The following is a 27,277-nucleotide window of genomic DNA, read 5'->3' on the forward strand; positions in this document are numbered from 1 at the left end:
GTCAGCAGAGTTCCCACGTCTCAGAGCTCGTCCTATATTACTGATAACTATCAGGTCATTTTGTGTGCTCTTAACCATCAGGTCCATTATTGTCCTAACCACCAAGTCATAACAGCCATCATACTAATAGCCCTTCTAAGTGATAATTGTTTGTCACATACAATTTGCATTTAGCCTAGAAAGAAAGAAAGTCGCAGGAGCAGGGACAGTGACAGAATCCTGACTGTATATAGGGATTAGGCTTGTGCAGTCTTTTGCCAAATATATAGCTGCATTTTTTGTGGGGGCTGAAAAAATTCAATATATTTTGATCCATCTAGTATTACATGCTTTGAGGTTCTTGTTTGTGTTATACAACACACCCAAAAATCATTGAAACAGTTTCTTGGCCTACACTTGTCATCCATACACTATTTCATTGTGTGGAGTAAATTTCTGTGATCTGTAAGTCTAAGGGGTAATGTTTCTTCTTGTGAAAAGTGACATACCAGCTCTGGCATGTCAAGGTAAAGAGGCTTATTCGCCATGCAATGCTCATATGGGAAATTTAATATGCAAATTGCTTTTTCAGAGAAAAAGAGAACTTGAACTCTATAGTGCTACCTGTTCAAAGCAGCGATCCTACAAGTCACAACCAACTCTTTAACGAGCCTTGCAATATGACTTAGGATAAAAGCCAAATCAGAATCTCAATTTACAAACACGGTGTTTCGGGCTATTGTCCATCGTCAGTGCAAAGTATGAGAACTGATTTGGCTAGACGAGAGGCTCTGGACAGAGGTCTAAGGGGTAACGTTACTCATTGTGGAGCGTGAAATACCAGCTCTGGCATGTCAAAGGTAAGGAGGCTGGCTCTGGCGCTATGGAGTTCAAGTCCTCTTTCTCTCTGAAGAGGCAATTTGCATATGTGAGCTGTAAAACTGCTTAAAAGCTTTTTAAAATGTTGCATGCTTCCATTTCTTAGATATACAGTGTTAGATGGTCTTTGAACATTTCTGTGGTCTGTAAAACCACACAGATATACACACAGTCCAGTCTAACCAGCCTAAAGTCTTGATCACTTAATCCTCACCCTGATCCTCCTTCCTCCCGCCATATTGAGTCCTGGAAGACTAGTGATCCCACACTAGGACACTCTGTGGAGCTCTTTACAATATTATTTTTTGATTGTGGCCTATCAACCTGCATGCTCCTGCAGGAGGATCAGGGTGCGGTTGTGGAAGACAAGGTGGTGGATGATGAAGTTGTAAGGAAGGAGACCAGGCTGTGGGTACCTATGTGACACCGGGTTCGGAACTGCCGAGGCTACATCGAGTGTTGCAGGGGGAAAGGAAATGGGAGCCAGACAGGACCCTGTTGGGAATTCTGCTCTTGGGCTCCCTCCGGTGGTTGTTGATGGTAGTGCAGTTGTGCCTGGGCGGCAGTCCTGGACAGGTGTTTCTGCTAATTGCAATTCTGACTGGGGTATTTAGCTTTGCAGGACTCTTTAGTCCTTGCCAGTTGTCAATGTTCTATTGGAAGTATTGGTTCTCTGCCTGGCCTCTCCTGCTTGCTGCCATTTCAGCAAAAGATAAGTGTCTGCTTTATTTTCTTAGGCTCACAGGCTGTGTGTCTATTTTCTGTGCTGTTCATAGTTTCTATTTTGTTCCAACTTAGACTGTCCTGTTGTTTTCTCAGTCTGGTTGGATTCGCTGGAGTCGCAGATATACTCTCCACATCTTTAGTTAGGTGGTGGAGTTTTTGTAGTTTTCTGCTGTGGATATTTTGTAGTTTTTTGTGCTGACCACTTAGTATCCTGTACTGTACTTTCCTATCTAGGTAGAAGTGGCCTCCTTTGCTAATCCTGTTTTCTGCCTGCGTGTGTCTTTTCCTCTCCTACTCACAGTCATTATTTGTGGGGGGCTGCCTATCCTTTGGGGGTCTACTCTAAGGCAAGTCAGTTTTCCTATTTTCCATCTTTAGGGATATTTAGTCCTCCGGCTGTGTCGAGGTGTCTAGGTCTGGTTAGGCACACCCCACGGCTACTTCTAGTGTCTGTGATAAGATCAGGGTTTGCGGTCTGTATAGTTACCACTACTCCAGCGAAGGGTTTTTCATTCTGCTCCAAGGCCGCCTGATCATAACAGTACAACATTTTGTTTCTATAAAAGCCTCAAAAAGTTGTTAAAAATTTATCGGTGTCATATAACCCTCAAAAAACATGTTAAAAAATTTAAGCTGTGTGCACAAGTTGCATATTTGGTGTGTTTTCTTTTGTGATTTGTAACTAAATCTAAAGCAAAACCCAATGCCAGCAAAGTAAATGAGAAACCTGATGTGTCATGCACACGTTGATCATTTTTGATTTGCAGATTTGCTGTTGAAAATAACCTGCAGCATGTCAATTCTTTGTACATTTTAGCCCTGCGTTTTTCACCATTCACTTCACTCAAATCAATCAAAAACTCAGGGAGAGAACACACCAAAAAAAGCATAAAAAATGTGCCAAGAGATGCAGAAATGGTGCAGCATTATGACTCAAAGTGTGCACATACCCTTATCAGTATTATATTGCTAATCCATAGACTATCATGTGGTCTGGAGGACATTTCCTTAACCCTCAAAAGTGCATAGCCTTTACGAGTCTAGGAGACCACTACATGGCAATTTGAACAGAACGTGTATGAGGCCCGCCATTATGCCTAATACAGGGTATTTATGAGTCTTTTATTTTGGCAGTTCTTGCTTTCTTGAAAAATTACACTGAAATGTCCTATTTGTCAATGAAAAAAATCTTTTTGGTTTACTTAAATTATATATATTGTAAACTCCTTTATATATTTTGCCTTATAAAAAAGTCATTACACAGGAAAAAATGTTTCATAACATTTCTCATCGGTTTGGAATGTTTTATTGTAAGTCCTTAAAGTGGAGTAAAAGTGGGACCCCATTGTTCTCGGCAGAGATCTGGGAGACAGAGATGCTTTCAAGGGTCTTCCCCCATGCTGTTCTCCTTCCATTCAGCACTTTTCCCAATGCATTTGAACATTTTTTTCTGCCCCCCCATAACTTTCTGTAGGGCCTGCCGATAAAAACTTGACTTTCCCATTGACTCCTATTATATTTGCTACTCAAAACGAGCATGCGAGTATTAGGAATTGCTTGGTTTGAGAAAGGGGCACCCGAGCATTTTAATACTTGCTCATCCCTAGTGTTTAGGTGCAGATGGACCAACTCCAATTAAATGACCCTTTTTGCCACAAAAAGCATCCCCCCATTTTGCGGCGAGCCTCAAGAGACCCAAAATGAGGGGAAGGCCGTCCTATCTGCATAGGTTCTTAAGAGCACACAGGGAGAACTTCAGTTTTAGGAAGTACCACAGGGGGTGAGGTCACTACAGGTCAATTCCTGAGACATCTATCTATACGTATGGCAAAAGCCATGGCAGGACCATTCCACTGGGTGTCAGTGGTCCATCTACAGAACTCAACAAAATTACTCTGTCGGCCTCCCTGCTGGATCTTATGTAGTTTATATATTCCTGGTACGGTTCATCATAAATGAGGCCAAGAACCATGAAAATTCCATCCACCAACTGAAGTGACAATGAGTCGGATGGGAGTGAAAAGGCTCAGGATTGAGGCTGTCCTTGAAGGAGGGAGACAACAATCCTCACCCACTATACCTCACTCCCAGATGACCATGGGCAAAGCCCGAAATAGAGCTTACAGGCTTTACGAAATGCGACAAACTTAGGCCGACCCCTAGAAAACCCATTCTGGAGAGCCACTCATCTGTCTGTTGAAAAGTGACAGACCCTGCAGCTGTCTCACAAGGTCAGTGACAGGATCCAAATCAAGATCCAAAAATGTGGGGCCAGTGAAAATGTCACGAGCTGACTGTATTTGAGATAGGTAAATGGGCCTTTCACTCTCCCTCGGGCTGGGGCCCTAACTATTCCTGTTCCTAAATGTACCTGTGAAGGTGAGGAGGTTTGGGCCTCCTGCCTTACTGTGCTCCTGTTACATCTTAAGGTCTCCCCACCCCCTACCCCAGGAGGCCTGGGACAGAAATGCATCAACACATAAGACAAACAGGGATAACAGAATATCCACTTGCATACAAAAACACTCACCAAAGGCAGAGAGGTATATAGGGTAGGGGAGGAATGTACAAACCAAATAGGAATAGGACAGTGATAAAAGTATACACCCAAAAACAGCACGCAACAATCTCCAGCAGCAACAAACGATCTCCAACTCAGCATAGCAACTCCAGGGAAACAGGAAGTAGAACTTTCACTGGAGAGGAAGAGAAAGCCAGTTTTTAAAGAGAGAGGAAATGACCAGATCAGGAGCAGCTTAGAGAAGGAGCAGCATAGAAAGGGTCGTTAACCTCAACAGCACCAAAGGAAATGAAATCCACTTAATATGGGACACGAAGCACACAGGCTAAGTTGATGTCCTGTAATTCAAAATACATATTGATTTTCTAACCCCAGATCTCCCAGGAGGACGTGACACACTCGTGACACAGCCCTAACATTCTTAGACCCTGGTCTGAACGTGATGGAAAAAGTGAATGTAGAAAAAAATAAGGACTATCTGGCCTGTCTAGGGGTTAAACTTGTAGCAGATTCAATATAAGTTAAATTTTTATGATCTGTCACCATAGTAACGGGATGAATAGCTCCTGTTGTGAATTCTGTGGTCAAGCTCCCTCCTGTGGTCACAAGTGGTACTTCGGCTGATTCTGTCTATGGGCTTCCGTTGGTGGATGTGAGTGGTACTGCGGCTTCTGAGTTTCCTTCCTCAGGTGATGAGGTTAAGTCGTTAGGTGCTGCTCTACTTAACTCCACCTGGTTCTTTGTTCCTGGCCTCCAGTCAATGTTCTAGTGTTGGTCTTGCTTCCTCCTGGATCGTTCCTGTGGCCTGTCTGCTCAGCATAAGCTAAGTCTGCTTGTGTTACCTTTTGTTGCTATATTTTCTGTCCAGCCTGCTTTATTGGTTTTTCTGGCTTGCTGGTAGCTCTGAGACGCAGAGGGAACACCTCCGCACCGTTAGTCGGTGCGGAGGGTCTTTTTGCCCCTCTGCGTGGTTGTTTGTAGGTTTTTGTGTTGACCGCAAAGCTATCTTTCCTATCCTCGGTCTATTCAGTAAGTCGGGCCTCACTTTGCTAAATCTATTTCATCTCTATGTTTGTATTTTCATCTTTACTCACAGTCATTATATGTGGGGGGGCTGCCTTTTCCTTTGGGGAATTTCTCTGAGGCAAGGTAGGCTTATTTTTCTATCTTCAGGGCTAGCTAGTTTCTCAGGCTGTGCCGAGTTGCATAGGGAATGTTAGGCGCAATCCACGGCTACCTCTAGTGTGGTTTGATAGGTTTAGGGATTGCGGTCTGCAGAGTTTCCACGTCTCAGAGCTCGTCTTACATTTTTGGTTATTGTCAGATCACTTTGTGTGCTCTGAACTTCAAGGTCCATAGTGGTTCTGAATTACCTATTCATAACAAGCTCCATCGAAAAAAATATCTCCATTCTTCAAAAGCTAACCTGATAACGAGCAGTTCTCAGTTTCCAACATCATAATTTCGAACATTTCCTAGAGAACAATGCACATAGTCTTAAGTTAGTCAGTGTTTTGGAATCTTGACACAAAACAGCCCCTACCCCAACCTCTGAGGTATCCACCTCTACGATGAATGGTTTCTGAAGATCTGGTTAAATCAAAACGGGAGTGGACTTGAAGCACACCTTTAATTTATCAAAGGAGTCTACAGCATCCAGTGACCAAACCTTAAGATCCGCCCCCTTACATGTGAGGTCATTTAAGGGTTTAACAATCTGAGAAAAACCCCAAAGAAATTTTCTATAGTAATTAGCGAATCCTAAAAATCATTGTCAAGCTATCAGGTCACGAGGTTAAACCCAATCAATAATAGCCTGTACTTTCCCAGGATACATCTTACACCCTACAGCTGATACAATGAACCCAAAGAACGTTATTTCCTGAACAGAAAAGTACATTTTTTCAATTTAGCAAACAAAATATTTTAATATACTGCATAGTTTGTGCAAAAAATACCTTGTAGAAGAAAATAAATTTATTATAAAATCCATGAACCACATGGTCAAGTTGATTAGCTCCAAAGCATATGGAGTTAGAACGATTGATGCATAGAGTCCCCCACGCTGAATAGATTTGGAGCAGCTGTATATAATACGTGATGTTAGTGTTACCTCTAAGATCAAGATGCTGATGATGATCAATTTCCTACGAGTTTCGGAGAACACGGCCTCCTTTGTCAGGGATGGTCCTCACAGGCTGATTGTAGGTCTGGCCAGATGTACAATCAGCCTGTGAGGACCATCCCTGACGAAGGAGACCGTGTTCTCCGAAACACGTAGGAAATCAGTCCTGACTACGCCTCTTACCTTTGCCGTTCACGTGACTACCTACGTCACACGAGTTCCTGCTGGTCTACTCCATTACCATGGACTTGAATCACGAGCTCTTACACGCTTGCACGCCGGCGGGTAGCAGGCTCAGGGAGCGTGTGTCACCGGCCGGGACCGCACTCCAGAAAAGAATTTTTCTTTTCTCTGGCTGCTACTATTTTCAGGGAAGAATTCTACACCACGGACTCCAGCATCTTGATCTTAGAGGTAACACTAACATCACGTATTATATACAGCTGCTCCAAATCTATTCAGCGTGCTTGTAGCGTGAATCCAGATCAGGTGAAAAATTTAAATGTCATCAAGGTATACCACAATAAACCTTCCAATATCAGAAAACATGTACCGTATTTTTCGCTTTATAAGACGCACCGGATTATAAGACGCACCCCAAATTGTGAGGAGAAAAATAGGAAAAAAAAAAGTTATTTTTAATAAAATGGTGGTGCTTCTTATAATCCTGGTGTCTTATTGCTTACTGGGGGAGGTGGCTGCGGTGAAGCAGGGTCCCAGGGTAGACACTGGAGGAGGCAAGACTGGAGCGTTGCTGCAGGCCGCAGGCTGGGATGAGGGGGTGTTCGGATGTGCGGTGTGGCGCTCCGCTGTGGGTGTTCGGTCCTGCGGGTGTTCAATGCTGTGGGTGTTCGGTGCTGTGGGGGATTTGCTGACATCTTGTGAAAGCCCAGAACCCCTGAAGTTACTTGGTTTCATATGCGGTGGACTGGACTCTGGGAAAATGGCTGTCGGCCAGGGGTGGTGCATGCGCAGATGGAGATTTCGGCACCAAGATTTTGGGAGATGAGATCTCAGTGCTGAGATGTGAGATGTTATCAGGGCCATGGCACTTGCCCGGGTGCTGATGCTGGTCTTGCTGCTCGTTATTAAAGTGAAATTAATATTCACTGCTCTCCAGTCCCATGGGCGTGGAGAGCAGTGAATATTCATCTTTTTAGCAATGGGCGCAGTCTTTAGCCACAGCAGCTGGCTCCTGTCACCCGCTGCTGCTGCTTTGCTGGCACCGGGCGGGCTAGCATGACTCATACCCATAGCAGCTGCGTGGTGTGCTGCTATTACATGCGGGGACCCTACGCTGCTGCTGGCCCTGTATGCCAGCAGATGTCAGTGCCTGGGCCCACCATAGAATCCTCCGGTTCACCGGTGGACCAGTCCAACCCTGCAAATGCCTCTGTTGGTGATGAAGCTTCAAGACGCCTAAAGAAACTGCTCACATGAATTGCTCAAGTGCGATTTTGTCCCATTCTTCCACACAAACACACTTAACATTCTGAAGGTCCTGTTGGCTCCTATGAACTCTGAGGTTTAGTTCCTTACAAAAAATTTCAATTGGCTTCAGGTCTAGTGACTGGTTGGGCTATTCCAGCATTTATTTTTTTTCTTTAAAGCCAATTGAGTTTCCTTGGCTGTGTGTTTGGGATTTTTGTCTTGCTAAAATGTCCACCTTCGTTTTATCTTCATCATCCTGGCAGATGGCAGCAGATATTTATCAAGAATGTCTCGGTATATTTGTACGTTCATCCTTCCTTAAATATGACATTTGCCAGTGCCATGTGCTGAAAACAGCACCACACCTTGATGTTCTTATCTCCAAACTTCACTGTTTGTATAGTGATTTGGGGGTGATATGCAGTGCCTTTTGACATCCATACATGTTGTGTATTATGGAATCTAAAGAGTTCAATTTTGGTCTCATCTGACCAGACTATACTGTCCCAGTATTTCACAGGCTTCTTTAAATGTTGTTGAGAAAACTTTAAAAACACTTGAACATGTTTTGTGTGGTGAGCATGCATGCCGGACATGGAGGTTTCGTGGTGAGCATGCATACAGACCATGGAGGTTGAGTGCATTACTTATAGTTTTCTTTGAAACAATTGTCACTGCTGATTTCAGGTCTTTCTGTAGCTCTTCACAAGCACAAGTGGTCCTTTCCAATTATGGCCCCAACAGTGCTCACTACAACCTTCAGTAGTTTAGAAGTTCTTCTGTAACTAATGCCGTCAGTAATAAGGTTGCAAAGGTCTTGAGACAGCTCACTGGTTTTAGCCATCATGAGATGTTTCTTGTGTGGCACATTAGTAATGATAAACCTTTTTAGTCCATCAGTTGAACCAGCTGATAATATTTTTCTCTTAATGACAAGATTGCTTTCTAATAACTGATAGATTCCAGCTGGTGACTGGACTTTCTATAGCTTTTTGCACCTCATTTTCTTCATGTGTTCAATACTTTGCCCTGTATCAATTCTCATTATTAAATATAACTTAATTTATGGGAATCGATGAAAGATTTTTTTGCCTATGTGGATTGGATAGGTTGTTATCTGGTGAGAATTTCATGTCAATAGCACCTTTAGAAATATATTTAATTAGAAGATTGGTGATGTGTTCAATAATTATTCCAGATGCTGTACAAATGTAAATATATAAGTTTATTACAGGTTACTATAATTTGTGCTGTCTTGTCCTTATAGATAAAGTAACCTCAATTGATGAAATGAACGCCTATGTGACTGGGATGGCCGAATTCAAATGCGACTTTAAAAATAACCAGAATATTTCATCTTCAGAACTCATATATAGCTGGGAAAAACAACTAAGAAAAGACTCAGACCCCGTTACAGTGGCTGAGTTATACAGGGGAAAAAGGAAATACGATCATGTCACAGAGAGTTACAAAAACCGAAACATGAAGTTCATGCAAAATGGAGACCTATGCATGTATAATATCACGATGGAAGATAAAGGTATTTACTACTGTCGAGTTCGTAATATAAATGGAGTCAGTGGAATGAAAATGGTCCATGAAAAAGGATATGAGCATAAAGTACAAGGTAAGAAATAAAAATGGACAAAAAATAAGCTAAAGGAACTTACATCTTAAGGTATAACTAGCAACTGTCCTGTGTGGTGTAGTATATAGAGGATATGTCCTGTGTGGTGTAGTATATAGAGCAGGGGTGTCAAACTGCATTCCTCGAGGGCCGCAAACAGGTCATGTTTTCAGGATTTCCTTGTATTGCACAGGTGATAATTGAGTCACCTGCACAGAATGATTCCAGCACCTTGTGTAATGCAAAGGAAATCTTGAAAACACGCATGGTCTGAGGCCCTCGAGGAATGCAGTTTGACACCCCTGATATAGAGGATATGTCCTGTGTGGTGTAGTATATAGAGGATGTGTCCCGTGTGGTGCAGTATATAGAGGATGTGTCCCGTGTGGTGTAGTATATAGAGGATGTGTCCCGTGTGGTGTAGTATATAGAGGATGTGTCCCGTGTGGTGTAGTATATAGAGGATGTGTCCCGTGTGGTGCAGTATATAGAGGATGTGTCCTGTGTGGTGTAGTATATAGAGGATGTGTCCCGTGTGGTGTAGTATATAGAGGATGTGTCCCATGTGGTGTAGTATATAGAGGATGTGTCCCGTGTGGTGTAGTATATAGAGGATGCGTCCCGTGTGGTGTAGTATATAGAGGATGCGTCCCATGTGGTGTAGTATATAGAAGATCTGTCAGGTTGTAAATGGAGCGCCCCCAAGGGCTAGGGGTACTCAAGACCGGGTCATTCGGTTCTCAAGGGGGATGTCACGGTGGCTGACCCGGTTCGTGGCCCTTTGGGAGGTCCGTTGAAATAAGGGAAAGGTCTTTAAAGGGGAAATGTTCGTGACGCCACCTGTGGTATTCGGTCAGGGTGACCGATGCTGCTTAGGGGTCCACTGGGGTGATGTTATGGCAGCTAGATGGTATACCTCCCCACAGGTGAAGTGTGTCCCCAGGGCTTCCCAGAGTGTAGACGGTGGATGGTGTGAGGCGCAGTGAAGAACGAGGACGCAAGGTTGCAGTCTCTTTACCTTTCACTGAAGGCTTCAGCATCCACAGTCCAGAGCACCAGATCACAGGGCAGGCAGAGTCCGGCCTGTTTGGAGGCAAATCCAGAGTCCCCTTATCCAGGTGGAAATCAGTAGTCTTCCTCTAGCACCTGGGTGTTGTAGTACCTTACTGCTGAGCCTCTCATAAGGTCCTCACAACTGTTGTAGATGTTCTAGATGTTGTGTCTCTCTCTGTCCCCCAGATGGATAGGACAAACCCGTATGACCGATGGCATGAGGCTTTTTACAGGAACTCTATCCCGCCCTAGCTTCTCGTGGGTGCCACCTTGCCTCCTCGGTATAGGGAGGGCAGGTAATGTGGAATTAGCTGTCCTGACGTTCTCTGGAGCAAGGCATAAAGAACTGTTGCTCCCTCGGTGTTCCGGCTACCGGGATCCTGCGCCTCAGAAGGAGGCAGCCTGTGTCGGGCAGAACTCCTTCTGGTTTCCTCTCCTTTTGCTATGACTTCTTCTCACTTTCTACAATACAGTTCTCTGTTCGTGTCTCTTTCTGGAAGCTGCCAGACGTCGGGCAAGCGTAGCTCCATGTGCTTCTGTCTAGGCCTCTGACAGGATCCCACCCCTGTCAGGGACCAACTACCTGAGCCGAAGCTCAGCCAGCAACTCACTCACTTCCTATCCAGGCCACCAGTCTTACCTAATTGTGAAGAGTGTCCTAATAAATAGGAGCATAGCTCCCCCTGGTGGACTGGAGTATGAAATGTGTTGTGTGTTGGTGTTACCTGGTAGTGAGATCTCCTTTATTGTCTCCGAACGTAAAATCACTCCCCCCTAGTATTCAGACCTCTGTACATTTTTCACTCTTTGTGCCATTGCAGCCATTTGGTAAATTCAAAAAAGTTAATTTTTTTCTCATTAATGTACACTCTGCACCCCATCTTGACTGAAAAAAACTGAAATGTAGAATTTTTTTCAAATGTAATAAAAAAGAAAAGCTGAAATATCACAAGGTCATAAGTATTCAGACCCTTTGCTCAGACACTCATATTTAAGTCACATGCTGTCCATTTCCTTGTGTTCCTCTTTGAGATGGTTCTACTCTTTCATTGGAGTCCAGCTCTGTTTAATTAAGCTGATAAGACTTGATAAGACTTGATTTGGAAAGGCACACACTTGTCTAGATAAGACCTCACAGCTCACAGTGCATGTGAGACCAAATGAGAATCATGAGGTCAAAGGAACTGGCCAAGGAGCTCAGAGACAGAATTGTGGCAAGGCACAGATCTGGCCAAGGTTACAACAGAATTTCTGCAGTGCTCAAGCTTCCTATGAGCACAATGGCCTCCATAGTCCTTAAATGGAAGAAGTTTGGACCACCAGAAGTCTTACTAGACCTGGCTGTCCAGCCAAACTGAGCAATCATGGGAGAAGAGCCTTGGCGAGAGAGGTAAAGAAGAACCCCAAGATCACTGTGGCTGAGCTCCAGAGATGCAGTAGGGAGATGGGAGAAAGTTCCACAAAGTCAAATATCACTGCAGCCCTCCACCAGTTGGGCCTTTATGGCAGAGTGGCCCGACGGAAGAATCTCCTCAGATGCTGCCCTTCCCTTGGTTGTTCCTTCCCGGTGAAAGGCCTGGCTATTCACTGCCTGCATTGAGAAACACGTGATGGTGTCTCCGCAGCTCCTCTATTTGCATTTGCATATTTGGGGGCAGTGTTCTGGATCACTGCGTTGAGAAACACGTGATGGTGTCTCCGCGGTGTTGGATGTTTTGGTCTCCACGAGGTCAATCATCCGTGCCTTTATAGACTTTCTACTAGGCACTGCTCCTGATAGCCAGTTTCCTACTCCACACTGATGAGGGGCAAAAACCCCGAAACAGCTGTCTGTGGATGGATACCATGCTTGACATAGGCGGTTTTCCTTTATTGGATGCTGCCCTTCCCTTGGTTGTTCCTTCCCGGTGAAAGGCCTGGCTATTCACTGCCTGCGTTGAGAAACACGTGATGGTGTCTCCGCAGCTCCTCTACTTGCATTTGCATATTTGGGGGCAGTGTTCTGGATCACTGCGTTGAGAAACACGTGATGGTGTCTCCGCGGTGTTGGATGTTTTGGTCTCCACGAGGTCAATCATCCGTGCCTTTATATATTATCTCCTCAGTGCAAGACATATGAAAGCCTGCATAGAGTTTGCTAAAACACACACGAAGGACTCCCAGACTATGAGAAGTAAGATTCCCTGGTCTGATGAGACAAAGATAGACCTTTTTGGTGATAATTCTAAGTGGAATGTGTGGAGAAAACCAGGCTCTGCTCATCACCTGCCCAATACAATCCCAACAGTGAAACATGGTGGTGGCAACATCATGCTATGGGGGCATTTTTCAACTGCAGAGACAGGACAACTGGTTGTCATTGAAGGAAACAGGAATGCGGCCAAGTACAGAGATATCCTGGATGAAAACCTCTTCCAGAGTGCTCTGGACCTCAGACTTGGCCGAAGGTTCAACTTCCAACAAGACAATGATCCTAAGCACACAGCTAAAATAACAAAGGAGCGGCTTCAGAACAACTCTGTGACCATTTTTGACTGGCCCAGCCAGAGCCATGATCTAATCCCAATTGAGTATCTTTGGAGAGACCTGAAAATGGCGTCCACCAACGTTCACCATCCAACCTGATGGAACTGGAGAGGATCTACAAGGAAGAATGGCCGAGGATCCCCAAATCCAGGGGTGAAAAACTTGTTGCATCATTCCCAAGAAGACTCATTGCTGTACTAGCTCAAAAGGTGCTTCTACTCAATACTGAGCAAAGGGTCTGAAGACTCATGATCATGTGATATTTCAGTTTTTCTTTTATAATAAATTTGCAAAAACTACTACATTTCTGTTTTTTTCAGTCAAGATGGGGTGCAGAGTGCACATTAATGAGAAAAAAATGAACTTTTTTGAATTCACCAAATGGCTGCAATGACACAAAGAGTGAAAAATTGAAAGGGGTCTGAATACTTTCCGTAACCACTGTAGATAAGTTTTGGTGACTTTTTGCTGCATATTTTTACTTGTGTTTTTCCCTTTTATATGTTCTGAGCTCTTTCCCTTTTTCAGCTAACTACAGCGTCCCTGAGATCAGTAACGGAAGCTTTCAAGAACTCGATGTGGAATCCGTAGTGAACTTTCACTGCTCGTCTGGAGATGGTTCTCCACAACCTCGTGGAATATTATGGATGGTTGCTGACTACAATGGAACACAATATTACCCTATAATCTGTACGGTGCAGTTGAGCCCATCATGTGCAATAAAGGAAACCGCTGAAACATTTAACATCTCAAGCAATTTCACACTGACAGTGAAGAGCAGCATCAACATCAGCTGTACAGTAATGGCGCATCACAACTTCTCCTCTGAAGTTCTGCAAATAGGTTATTATATTAATTTTTCAATATTTCTAATTTTCAATTATGTCTATGCATTGCATGAAAGTCCAAAATTATCTCCTTAAACCGGATTAAGATCCCCATACACATTAGGGTTAATGACAATAGATGATTTCAGCTAGAAAAAGTATTCATCGGGTGAATTTTAATAGGTATTGATCAATTAAGTAGATCTATCACTGGTAGTCTTTGGGCCCAATTAATCAAAGTATGGACAATAGTCTGAGCAGACTCTTCTTACCACAGCATTTATGGTATCTAGGGTATTAATCAGATAGACAGGATTGACAGCAATGTGAAGTCCTCTTACTTCCGCATCCCTGGTATCTCCAGTATTAGATCAGATAGGCAGGGTGGAGAGCAGAGTGAGCAGCCTCTTCTTACCCCAGCACCCCTGGTATTTCCAGGATTAGATCAGATAGGCAGGGAGGACAGCAGGGTCAGCAGTCTCTTTTTACACCAGCACCCCTGGTATCTCCAGGATTAGATCAGATAGGCAGAGAGGACAACAGTGTCAGCAGTCTCTTCTTACCCCAGCACCCCTGGTATCTCCAGGATTAGATCAGATAAACAGGGCAGACAGCAGTGTGAGCAGCCTCTTCTTACCTCAGCACCTCTGATATCTCCAATATTAGATCAGATATACATGGTGGACAGCAGTGTGAGCAGTCTTCTTATCTCAGCACCACTGGTATCTCCAGTATTAGATCAGATAGGCAGGGAGGACAGCAGTGTGAGCAGCCTCTTCCTACCCCAGCACCCCTGGTATCTCCAGTATTAGATCAGATAGACAGGGCAGACAGCAGTGTGAGCAGCCTCTTCTTACCTCAGCACCTCTGATATCTCCAGTATTAGATCAGATTGACAGGATGGACAGCAGTGTAAGCCGCCTCTTTTTACATCAGAATCCTGGTGTTTACAGTATTAGATCAGATAAACAGGGCAGACAGCAGTATGAGCAGCCTCTTATTACCCCAGCACCTCTGATATCTCCAGTATTAGATCAGATAGACAGTATTGACAGCAGTGTGTGTGGCTTCTTGTTATCTCAGAATCCGTGTTATCTCCAGTGTAAGATAAGGAATACAGGGTGGACAGCAGTGTAAGCTGCTTCTTCTTACATCAGCAGCCCTGGTATCTCCAGGATTAGATCAGAGTAGAGATAACGTAATCTTTTGAAGTTTAAATTCACCAGATTTGCCACATTTTTTTTCAGGAAATTTAATTGATGTTGAATTAAAAGTAATCTATAACGTCTAATGCTCCTGAAAACAATTTATAAGTTTATAACATTTTTTCCTCACACTCTAATCTTCTTCATTGCTGTGCTATCATACACTACCTCTACAGTTTCGTCGGTACTTCCTGACTTTCTCTCCCTATATCTGTGGCTAAGCTGTGACACCCTATTACTGTCCAGATTCACCATAAAATGGCCGTTACATTTCCTGCTTCTGCTTGTCCCTCCTGATTGACTGTGATATACAGTGTAACAAAGTGGCACGGGTGATAGTCATGACCGAGTCCATTAAAGCAATAGTCGATATGCACCTCGGCCCCTTGCACATGAAAAATACAAATAAAGTCCCAGCCCTGCAGCATAGACCATTACCTTCAGCAAATGGATGCTCTCCACACAGGAACGGCGTCCTCTGGATGCACCACGCGACACACTTCGGTTCTAACAGTGGCAGAACTTTAATAACAAGAAAAAAAAGGAAAAAATATGAGATAATGGTTCCTGCACTCCCTATCCAGATATTCTGTCTCAACAGCCCCCATTCGGTTCTGGGGAGCAAACAGTCCTTTAGTGGGCACTTGCACAGTCCTAGTGCCCGTTCCAGCTGCCCAGCAGTCCTTTGGCAGCACTTTATCCCCTCCGGGGGTATATCATTCTCCCATCAGAGGAGCACGTCTTGCCACGGGCAAACCTGCCTGGGCTCTGCTCCAAAGACATGAAATTGCTGCTTCTTCCAGGCTGCTAACCCAGCCCCTTGTTGTTAACCTGTTCTAACCCTGAACTAATTACATACATGTTGTATAATACAGTACACTCACAATAGTACAACATCAGACATACAGACACATTGATAAAACAGTGATACACAATGTTAATACATTAACTTAGAGCCAAACCATCAGGACGCTGCATGGGGCACACATGCTTGACATACAAGAGAGAGGGAACAACAGAGGGTTCCTGCCACCTCCTTACAACTACATGATGTGATAGCTGCATGGCATTATGAAAAATCCTGTCCAAGGTCTTATGAACCTTCTTTGACTGATGCAGTCTTCTGTATTGTGTGAAATGGTGGCAGCTATTTTAGGTAATTGCAAACTATTCAAATTTATTGGGTTAAGCAAATCCCAAAAATTTTGACTAATAAACTATGCTGGAAGCAAATGGGAGCACATCTTTCTACACATGAAGACACTGCATATTTCCCACTGCACGTGTTCACAGGCATATGCTCATGGTGCAGGCAACAGCCATATGGTAGGGTCAACAAGCATATGATGCGCCCACAGGGCAGTGGGATACTCGGTACCGGGTCCGGACGCAAAGGGGATGTCATGATGGCTGCGACCAGGTCCGTGGCCTTGGGCATCAACGTTAAATTGAAAGGTCTTTAAAGGGATAAAGTCTTTTGTTCATGACGCCACCTGTGGTATTCGGTCAGTGTGGACCGACGCTGCTTTAAGGGGTCCTCTGGGGTGATGTTATGGAAGCTAGATGGTATACCTTCCCACAGGGCTCCCAGTGTATAGATAGTAAATGGTGAGAGGTGCAGTAAAGAACGAGGACACAGGTTTGCAGTCTCCTTACCTGGTTTACTGAAGACTTCAGGCAGCCACAGTCCAGGGCACCAGATCACAGGGTAGATAGGGTCCGGCCGGCTTGGAAGCGAATCCAGAGTCCCCTTTCCAGGTGGAGGTAAAAACCTTCCTATGCGCGGTGGTGTTGTAGTCCCTTACTGTCTATGGCTTCACATAAGGTCCTCACAGATGTCCTCTCTGTCCCCCATATAGGATAGGACATAACCCGTATGACTGGTGACTTAAGCCTGTTTATAGTATATACTCTAGCACGCCCCGGGCTCCAAAGGAGTCACCGTGCCTCCTGGGTATTAAGGCAGACAGGTAACTTGCAGTTCAACTGTCCTGCTAGTCTCTGCTGTAAGATGTGGAGATCCTTACAACCTTGGAATTCCGGCTACCGGATAACTGCGCCTCAGAGGGAGGCAGCCTGCTTGTAGCTGTTCTCCCCTGATATCACTCTCCTTTGCTTCGCTCTCCTTCACGCTCACTGAACGATGTTCTGCCTTCTGTATAATCTCCTTTCCTAGGAGCTGTAGCACTGTGGCTACACAGCTCCGTTATACCTTCCCCTGCCTCAGACTGCTCCAGTCTGCTTCCTGGCAGTAACTAATCTCTCTTTCCCGCCAAACCACAATATATATATATATATATATATAGGGGAGTGACCTATCAAATAGGATCAAAAGCTCCCTTGTGGCCTGGAGTGTGAACATGTTGTGTGCATTGTGATCACCTGGTGACAGTTGTCTTTCATCGCTTCCAAACGTGACATCACTCTCCCCGTGAGGAAAGCAATGCTACTGTGACGACCAGGACCCTGGGGCGCCACACATACGCAGGTAGAAACCTGCTGAAATTGTATTCTGGGGACTCATGTTTTCTTTAGAATATACCATAGTGATGTTTTTTATTACAGAATTAAAGCCTGAAGTCACCATCCCAAGAGAGGAAAATAATAATTTAATATATATTGTCCCATGCATTATCCTGATCGTCTTCTTCATCCTTGCCACAGTGATATATTGTTTTCATAAGAAGTCCAAAAAAACCAGCAGATCAAGTGAGTAAACCTGACCACAAATATTAAGCACAATGAAAAATTACAATATTTAACTAATCAATTCAATGTAATGTACTCTATTTTATTGTTGTTAAAGGGAACATGTCACGCGAAAAGACGCTATTAACCTGCAGATGTGGAGTTAATCTGCAGGATAATAGCGTTGTGAACCTGCCCAGCGCCAGCACTTGGACTCACGCTGCTGAGACTAAATTAACTTTATTCTCCGCTGAAGAGTTCCGGACTCAGTCATGGGGGCGCACCGGCGCAGTTTTACTCACCGCTGTTATGGACTGACCTGGTTTGTGGTAATGATATTGTAACCACTAAGGGCAGCACCGGCAGGTGGTGTAGTCAGGGATAGCCAAGAAGTCGGTACACAGGAACAGCAATGTAGTTTGGAGGAATAAGCAGGAATCATTGTCAGGGATAGCCAAGAAGTCGGTTCACAGGAACAGCAATGTCGTTTGAAGGAATTAGCAGGAATCACAGTCAGGAAAGCCAGAGGTCGATATCAGGAGCAGCAGTGTAGCATGAAGAAGCAGCAGGTGGAAGGAAGCTTGACTGGAGGCTGGTAGCTCAATAATCACACAAGGAAAGGAGAGCAAGGGCAGGTTTATATAGGGTGTGCAATCAGGAACCCAGGGTGGTGACCAACAGGAAACTCAGGGTGGAGACATCAGCAACAACATAGGTACAAGTATTTGGGTTAGCACAGAACTGTCCAGAAAGCTGAATAGCTCAGAAGAAAGAGCTGCCGTCTGGTCCACAGGAGGTGCTGGGTTCGAATTCTGACAATCCTGACTGACAGCTGCTCAGCATTAGACTCGGCTGTCAGTCATTGCCTGGGTGTGGTTACTGACTTCATCAGACAGTTGCGTTAGCATCCAAACATTTCAGACGTCGCTTCTAGTCAGGGGAGATGACCTGTCTTAAAATGAGATTTTTGGAGCATTAAAATATGAATCCTCTTTTTATGCATATCATATAAAATTTGAGATAGTTTTTGTGGAACATTCAGCCCCCGAGCATTAAAGGACCCGCAGATGACCTGTGTCATTTTAAAGGCTAGTGATAATTGGACAATGTTGTCCATCCACAGAAGTGTGAAATCAGCCTAAGATTATGGAGGGACTTGTCAAAATAAGTCTTCTAGGGGGATATAGTGAGGCCCTTGCATTGGGTTTCAGTTTTAAAGGGAATCTGTCCCCAGTTTTTTTTGCTGTGGAATCTGAGAGCAGCATAATATAGGGTAAGACACCCTGATACCAGTGATGTATCACGTACTGAGCTGCTTGGTGTAGTTTTGATAGAATCCCTGTTTTATCTGCTGTAGATGTAGAAGAGCTCAGAATGCTGAGCTGTGTATAACCCCGCCCACACCACTGATTGGTAGCTTCTTGTGTGCACTGTAAGCAAGTTGCCAATCAGTGGTGGGGGCGGGGTTATACAAATTAGCTGGACTACCCTGCACATGACACCTAGTCCTGCAGTGATAATTTCCTAGTGATAAAATATTAATTGTATTGACACTACAACACACAGACTAATTAATGACACATTCCTGGAAATAGGCTCTATTGCCCTATATTGTACGACTATCAGATTAAATAGCAAAAAAACTGGTGACAGATTCCCTTTAAGAAGCAGAGAGAACACTGGTTCCTTTTTTAATAATTACATTTGGCTCTGTACGGGCTGCAAAGTGTTTCACACATGACGGAAGTACGGGAAATTCCAGACAGACCTACGTCAGTTCATTCTGAGATTCTTCCTGCATACCTGTTTACTCTTGTTGGTTTTTTTTTTGTTTTTATCAATACTTTTATTCACTGTTTTAATACATTAATTTCTTAAAGTTCTTGGACCCAAAATTTATATCACAGCCCCCATTTTATGTAGGTTCAAGTAGTTCCAACATCTGCAAACAGGGAAAAAATATTTGTTAAAACTAAACTTCAATTACTTCGCTCTGAAATAGGAAAATTAAATACTTGGCCTACGCATTTCAAGCCCATATAGGACCCTATATAGGCTTGACACGCATAGGAAAGTGTTTTATTTTTAACTTTTTTTCTATTTTATGTATTTAAAATGTAGTTTTAACAAATATTTATTTCCTGTTTGTGGATTTTGGAGCCATTTATTTTCTACTTCATCTACGACTTGGGAACTAGCTCACAACCCTTGTCTTTGCAACGCACCCAACAGCTTGCTGTCTAAACTTTAACCTGTGATCTGATGAATTTGCTTTGGTTTCTGTATGTTTTCATGCCCCATTCTTGTGTGGCAGATAAGTTTTAGTCGGGCTAGGCAACGACTGCTATCTCTGAAAATGAGAAAACTCTTTTATAAAGCGGACGTATTGACTTACCAACTCTTCGCGATGGTCTCCAAAAAAGGGGACACCGACTTTTCTGGATAGACACATAAGGAAAAGGCTGACAGCACTCACTAAGTGTGGACGCCCGCGCTCAATCCAGGGAACCCACTTGGAAAATAGCAGTAGTCAAAAGAAATCCAGGTGAAGAAATTGAAAATAAGCTTTATTTCGCCATAAAAGCACAACATTTCGGCCTGTACCAGGTCTTTATCAAGTACTTCTCATTTCTTCTGAGGACTCTTCTGGACAGTCTCCAAAAAATGGGAGACCTCCAGGACTCTGAAAGATTTGTCAAGTCTCACAAAAAAATCCCAGAAAGCAGTTGTTCCAGAAGGTTTGTTTCATGGAAGGGCCATTGAAGGGGCAAAGAAAAGATACAAAAAGGGTGCGGAAGGGGGTTTGGACTGTATGGACTTATTTAGGGAAATCATTTTTGTACTACATAATGTAGCACAATCTGAAAAAGAACTGGAGTCCCTCAACCTGTATATAACCATTCAGACCTTGTCCGAATACCTTTATTTCATGTACAGACAAATGATCTATTCATTTAAGCAAAGAGAAAGTAATTGTGCATTGTTGTTTTTTTCAGTACCATTACAGAATGGGCAAAATCCAACCACAACAGTCCCAAACAACGATGTCACTCAGCAGTAAGTATTCCTTCAGGAATGTAATATCTGCTTGCCCACGCAATCCAACCATAGCCACACTAGCCAAATTTAGTTTGACTTACAGTAATTCTGAATATAGTGTTTAGGGCACAAACTCGAACTTGGCTTTCGGAATCAAAATCTAAAAGAATGTAAAACACAGAAACAAAAAGATAGAAATACTTTGGGAATAAAAATTGGTAGAGTGAAAGAACATAGAATTTGCTGGTTTGTGAAGACCTCCAAGATCAGAACTATTGGAGATTTTACTTATAGTCTTGGTGACTTTATCACTGGTCTATATCAGAGGTCCCCAACTCCAGTCCTCAAGGCCCACCAACAGGTCATGTTTTCAGGATTTCCTTTGCATTGCACAGGTGATGCAATTATTACCTGGGCAATACTAAGGAAATCCTGAAAACATGACCTGTTGGTGGGCCTTGAGGACTGGAGTTGGGGACCTCTGGTCTATATGACCGGACACTATCTTGCACTTGTATCTCTGATTCTTTTTGTGTTTTTGTTTTGGTCCTGTAATCTGAAAAGGTTATTGGTCACACATCTTCTTCAGTGTAGTGAGTCTACTTCAATGTCTGTCCCGTAAAAGTCTAAATTTCCTTGTGTTCTACCATGGCCAAGATCAGTATGGCTCACTTTTCTTGGATGAAGTCTTGTGAGGTCATCGAGATTCAAAAATCAACTCAAGAGAGGGAATGTATACGTAGAGGAGTATACACCAATGAAAAATCAGAAATTTATACTAATAGGTCTTATTGGTCATAGGTACCTCTTGTGCCCCCTGTGAACCACAACTAATTTTCCCTATATACTTATGTTATACTAGATGGCAGCCCGATTCTAAAGAATCGGGAGTCTAGAATCCATATATACTTTATTTATTCAAATGTAAAAATAATACAATTAATAAATAATAGTAAGAAAGAACAAAAAATGGCTGCACTCACCAGCTCTTGACAATTCTTGTTATTTAAGGTACAGTTACACAGGATCCATGAACATGCTTATGAGGGGAGGGATGAAAGACATCAGACGACAACTTTGCGTGTTGTGGCAAATGCCACAACAACGGTTCTTTGCTTAAGAACAATGTCAGGTAGTAGGAAAATAGCCAGTTAATAATAGGCAATAGTTCTTTGCAGGAATGCAGATATTAATAAATAGGCAGTTTATATTGCAGAGAAATTGCTGGGCAATAATGGACAATGTCCTTATGTGGCAAATAATAGAGCAATATACCCAATGTGGCAAAGAAGAGGTTAATAAACGGCAGTCTCTCAGTATAACAGTCAGTGAATAATAGGCAGTATATGGAGAAAACACCAAACAAAAGTTCAAAATTGGTGTGAAAATGTCACTGAACCACTTCACAACTAAATATATATAGTTTTGGTAAATGGTATTATCATTTTTTTGACGAAATTCGGCAGGAGCTTGAAGAGCAACGTCACTGGGCCCGCCTCCACGCAGTAGAAACTTGCTGTGAGGTAAAAATTCAAAAATCACACCAAAATGGCGGGCGGAGTGTGTCACAGTACGGCACGTTTCTGATTGGTCGCTCGCAGCAGGCGGCAACCAATCAGACACTGGACACTGTTGACGTCACTTATCTCCGGACATTAGCTCCGGACATTATCTCCGGACATTAGCTCCGGACATTAGCTCCGGACAGGAAGTTGGCACAAATTGCAGGAAGTAGTATTCTAGGCAATTATATATTATTAGATGTTTTGGAATGTTTCACCATCTCCTTGCGCTAAGATTTATTGAGCCCACGTAATGCTTAAATAGTCTTATCTCCTCCCACTTGACAAAGTTGATGATAACCTTAGGTGACTTAAAAGGTACTAGAAATTCTCTAATATTATTATCAAAATCACTTGAATCAAAGAGCAATCAAAATCTACTAAGTGACCATTCAAATTTCTGTTGGCTTTCCTGTTGATCTATCGGTTGACTACAGCCAAGGGTCAAAAGCCTGTTGTCTACTTTAGGGTACCGTCACACAGTGGCATTTTGATCGCTACGACGGCACGAATCGTGACATTCCATCGATATACTTACGATCTCGCAGTGTGTGACACGCTCCTGCGATCAGGGACCCCGCTGAGAATCGTACGTCGTAGCAGATCGTTTGAAACTTTCTTTCGTCGTCTAGTGTCCCGCTGTGGCGGAATGATCGCATGGTGTAACAAAGGTGTGCACGATATTGTATACGATGTGCGCATAGTAACCAACAGCTTCTACATTGCAAATACGTCGTGAAGTTATCGCTCCAGCGTCGTGCATTGCGAAGTGTGACAGCAGTCTACGACACTGGTGCGATAATGGTGCGATGCTGGAGCGTCACGGATCGTGCCGTCGTAGCGACCAAAGTGCCACTGTGAGACGGTACCTTTACTCAGGGGCTAATTTAGATAAAATTTGAGTTAATCAGGAGCTAATTTGCATACAGTTTGGGTTACCTTTGGTTATCCTGCAGTAAAATGGGATTACTCACACTTTTCTGTTGCTATTCAAAGAGGGCTGTCAACAATTTATTTGTGAGGTCTCATACAAGGTTCAGAATGTACAATAGGACCTTTCACCAGATCAAAAGTGGGCAGTTTTTTGCAATTGTTGTATTCCCACTGATCCCCTGAATAATATAACATTTTTTATTTTCTTACAATCTAATATATAAACCTGAATGTGTGTGTGTATGTATGTGTGTGTGTATGTATGTATGTATGTATGTCCGGGATTGGCATCTGAACCATCCCAGCTACAGCCACAAAATTTTGCACAGTCACACGTCTGGACCCCGAGAGCGTCATAGGCTATGTTGTGAGGTGAAATTTTAACCCCACGCTTTCCAATTCACCAAACAATTTTGCCCCTATCTACATAATGGGGAAAAAGTGAAAGGAAAAGTGTTGGAGGCAAATTGACAGCTGCCAGATGTGAACAAGGGGGACTTAAAGAGTGAGAGCGATGGCGCCAAAGAGTATATACCGTACAGTTGCTATGGTGGGGCTCCGACATGGGATACTCACCACACATGGGGATATGAACACACCCACAAAATGCGCCACACACTACCACGTGCTTGAACACATATACCACCCTCAGCAGACATTTCACCACACATACACCAACCTCGCCACATAAAAGTCGAAACACAAAAGTCGCCGCTCAAAACTCACCAAGCGCAAAACTCGCCACATGCAAAACTTGCCACATGCAAAACTAAGCTCACGCAAAACTTGCACCCACGAAAAAATTGCCACATGCACAAAAGTTGCAACACATGCAAAAGTTGCCTCACACAAAACTGGCACATACTCAAAAGGCACCACACATAAAACTCGCCACGAGCAAAACTCGCCATGCACAAAACTTGCTGCACACAACTTGCTACACTAACCTGTCACATGCAACTCGACACACAAAAAGTTGCTACACGCATGTCGCCACACAAAACTCATCTCACAAAAGTCGCTACATGCATGTCGCCACACGCAACTCAACACACACAACTTGACACACGAAACTCGCCCTAAAACACACACAAGTCTGGTATTAGCCTTCAAAAATAAAAATCTGATTAATAAGCAGACAAACTACAAGAGCAAGAAATGTCCAATATAGGAAATACGGCAGCTGTCAGTCACATGACCTGTCTATTATGTGTATGTGTGAGCTAATATATACTGCCGGGGGGGAGGGCTTCCTGTTGGCTGGGGATTTATCAGGCTGCCAATTTAGCTTACAAATACTGAGGTAAAAATACTGACCAAATAACGTGTGAACAAGGTCTAATACAGGAGGAGATGACATACAGATATATACTATGTACAGGGGAGATAACACACAGGTATATACTATATACAGGAGAGATGACACACAGGTATATACTATATAGAGGAGGAGATGACATACAGGTACATACTATATACAGGAGGAGATGACATACAGGTATATACTATATACAAGAGGAGATGACACACAGGTATATACTATATACAGGAGCAGATGACCTACAGGTATATACTATATACAGGAGGAGATGACATACAGGTATATGCTATATATAGGAGGAGATGACATACAGGTATATACTATATACAGGAGGAGATGACACACAGATATATACTATATACAGGGGAGATGACACACAGGTATATACTATATACAGGAGGAGATGACATACAGGTATATACTATATATAGGAGATGACATACAGGTATATACTATATACAGGGGAGACAACACACAGCAGGTATATACTATATACAGGGGAGATGACATACAGGTATATACAGGAGATGACATACAGGTGTATACTATATATAAGGGAGATGACAAACATGTATATACTGAGGTGAAAATGAGAGGTGTGAGGTGAAAATGAAAAGGTGTGAGTGCAAAATGAGAGGAGTGAGGGAAAATAGTGGAGTGATCGGAAAATGACAGATGTGAGGTCGAAATGACAAGTGTTAGGGGGAATGAGAGGAGTGAGGGGGAAAATGAGAGATATGAGGGGGAAAATGAAAGATGTGATGGGAAAATGAGAGGCGTGATTTTTTTTTCTAAATTTGATATTTTCTATAGTTTTACTTCATTATCTAATATACTATTTCTATTTTTCTCTTAGAGAGGAGGCCGCATCATTCATCCAAAAGAGAGAAGAGACTTCTTAACAAAACAACAGATTTATTTTTCCCTGGATCATTTCACCAATATATTACTGACATCACAAAGGGGATATGAAGCTGACTTTATATACGTCCGTGACACTGTGTCATTCTTCCAAAAATTCCCTGGAATGTTTTTTTTTTCATGAAGACTGAGCTACCTAAGAAAAAAAAAACAAGATTTGATATTTTTATTCTTTAATAAAAAAGAGTGAACTTTTTTCGTTTTAGAGATTTCCAATGTTATTATCATTAGATAAACGTACGGTGGAGTTGAAGAAAAGCTAGCCTATTGAATCACCCGGTATATCGGCATCCGACAACAGGAAAATGAAGGATTTCACATATAAAAATACACAGCTTAGAATTGGATTGTCTTTTTGCTGTTATTTTTGTTTTTTGAATGTATGGCCCTCATCTTTCCGGACCTAATGATGGACTAATAAGTGCACTGTATATTTTTAGATAAGCTGTTCTTACATTTATAAACTGGCATAAGCTTGGATTTATGGGCGGCAGGACTTTTTTTTTATATACTTTTGGGTTGTTTTTATAGTGATTTTTTACTTATTTTTTTATTATTATATATTTATATATAGCTATGAACAAGAGAAAATGAACAAACCCAGGAAATGGTATCAGTTGCAACAGTTGATTTTTTTTCTCTTTATGCTTCAGTAGGAAAATTAAGCACTTTATTTTTTTGTATACTGTTTTTCTTGGAATCTCTATTTTTCATTGATTTTGTGTATATATATATATATATATATATATATATATATATATATATATATATACAGTACAAACCAAAAGTTCTCATTTAAAGATGTTTCTGTATTTTCATGACTATGAAAATTGTGCATGCTGAAGGCATCAACACTATGAATTAACACATGTGGAATTATATACTTAACAAAAAAGTGTGAAACAACTGAAATTATGTCTTATATTCGAGGTTCTTCAAAGTAGCCACCTTTTGCCTTGATGACTGCTTTGCACGCTCTTGGCATTCTCTTCAGTGTGAATGTACAATTTTCATAGTCATGAAAATACAGAAAAATCTTTAAATGAGAAGGTGTGTCCAAACTTTTGGTCTGTACTGTACATATATATATATATATATATATATATATATATATATATATATATATATATATATATACAGTATATTTGCATAGGGGATGATGTTATGATGCAAGATAAGCCTTTGTTGAAATCCAAGTTCCATTTTAGCAAAAACTGTAAAGAGTAACCAAAGTTTTAATCTTTACTCCAAAAATCTATAGTTCTTGTGAAAATAAGAAACTTTATCATATATCTTATCAGAGAACTTAATTTCTTTCTCTTCCTGGACTGATCTTTGATTCTAAAAATGTTCAATTCACGGCTAAAATCTGTCTTTGGTGAAGACAGATTTCCCATCACTGAGATAGGAGATGACAGTTGGAACTAAAAGCTCTATAGCGAACCGTAACATTCTTTTCAGGAGAACTTGCAGCAGAATGCTCGTCTGCCTCTAGCTCCTCCCCTCTCCATAGATTTTTAAAGGCACCGATTGTTATCTCCTATCACAATAATGGGAAAATCTGTCTTTCCTCTATAGAGATTTTACCCCTGAATTGAGAGGGAAAGATCAGTCCAGAAGGAGAAAGAAAATGTATTGACAATAAGGTAATTACCTGTAATCTGCTGACAGGTACAGGGTGTCATATACCAGCCGGGCTTCTTTGAATGTAAAAATTCTAGAAAAAAAAATTGTATTTGCAAATGAACCACTTGTGACTGTGAATTTTCAAGCCAACTACTCTTTGGTTGTTGTTAAACTTATATTATTTCTCTCAGTAGTAAAGAGTTGCACAATTTGCTGGCACTAATGTTCTATCTGAGCCTTGCAGGCTGCTGAGCGGTGAAACAGTTGAGCAATCAAAATTGAATTAAA

At 42.5% G+C, this 27,277-nt stretch overlaps 1 protein-coding gene across 2 annotated transcripts in view; it reads left to right on the forward strand.

Annotated features, from left to right (window-relative positions):
- CD86 (CD86 molecule) overlaps nucleotides 1–26,464 on the forward strand; it is a 54,849-nt gene extending 28,385 nt beyond the window's left edge. For both annotated transcript variants that reach the window (XM_069760629.1, XM_069760627.1), the window contains 5 exons: nucleotides 8,929–9,288; nucleotides 13,396–13,710; nucleotides 17,465–17,608; nucleotides 20,584–20,644; nucleotides 25,299–26,464. In XM_069760629.1, the coding sequence (XP_069616730.1) occupies nucleotides 8,929–9,288; nucleotides 13,396–13,710; nucleotides 17,465–17,608; nucleotides 20,584–20,644; nucleotides 25,299–25,344 (926 nt within the window). In that variant the 3' untranslated portion in view covers nucleotides 25,345–26,464. The remainder of the gene's footprint in view (nucleotides 1–8,928; nucleotides 9,289–13,395; nucleotides 13,711–17,464; nucleotides 17,609–20,583; nucleotides 20,645–25,298) is intronic.
- The last annotated feature ends 813 nt before the right edge of the window (nucleotides 26,465–27,277 follow it).

Source organism: Ranitomeya imitator, chromosome 3, assembly GCF_032444005.1.
Source record: "Ranitomeya imitator isolate aRanImi1 chromosome 3, aRanImi1.pri, whole genome shotgun sequence".
In the NCBI taxonomy this organism is placed as follows: domain Eukaryota; kingdom Metazoa; phylum Chordata; class Amphibia; order Anura; family Dendrobatidae; genus Ranitomeya; species Ranitomeya imitator.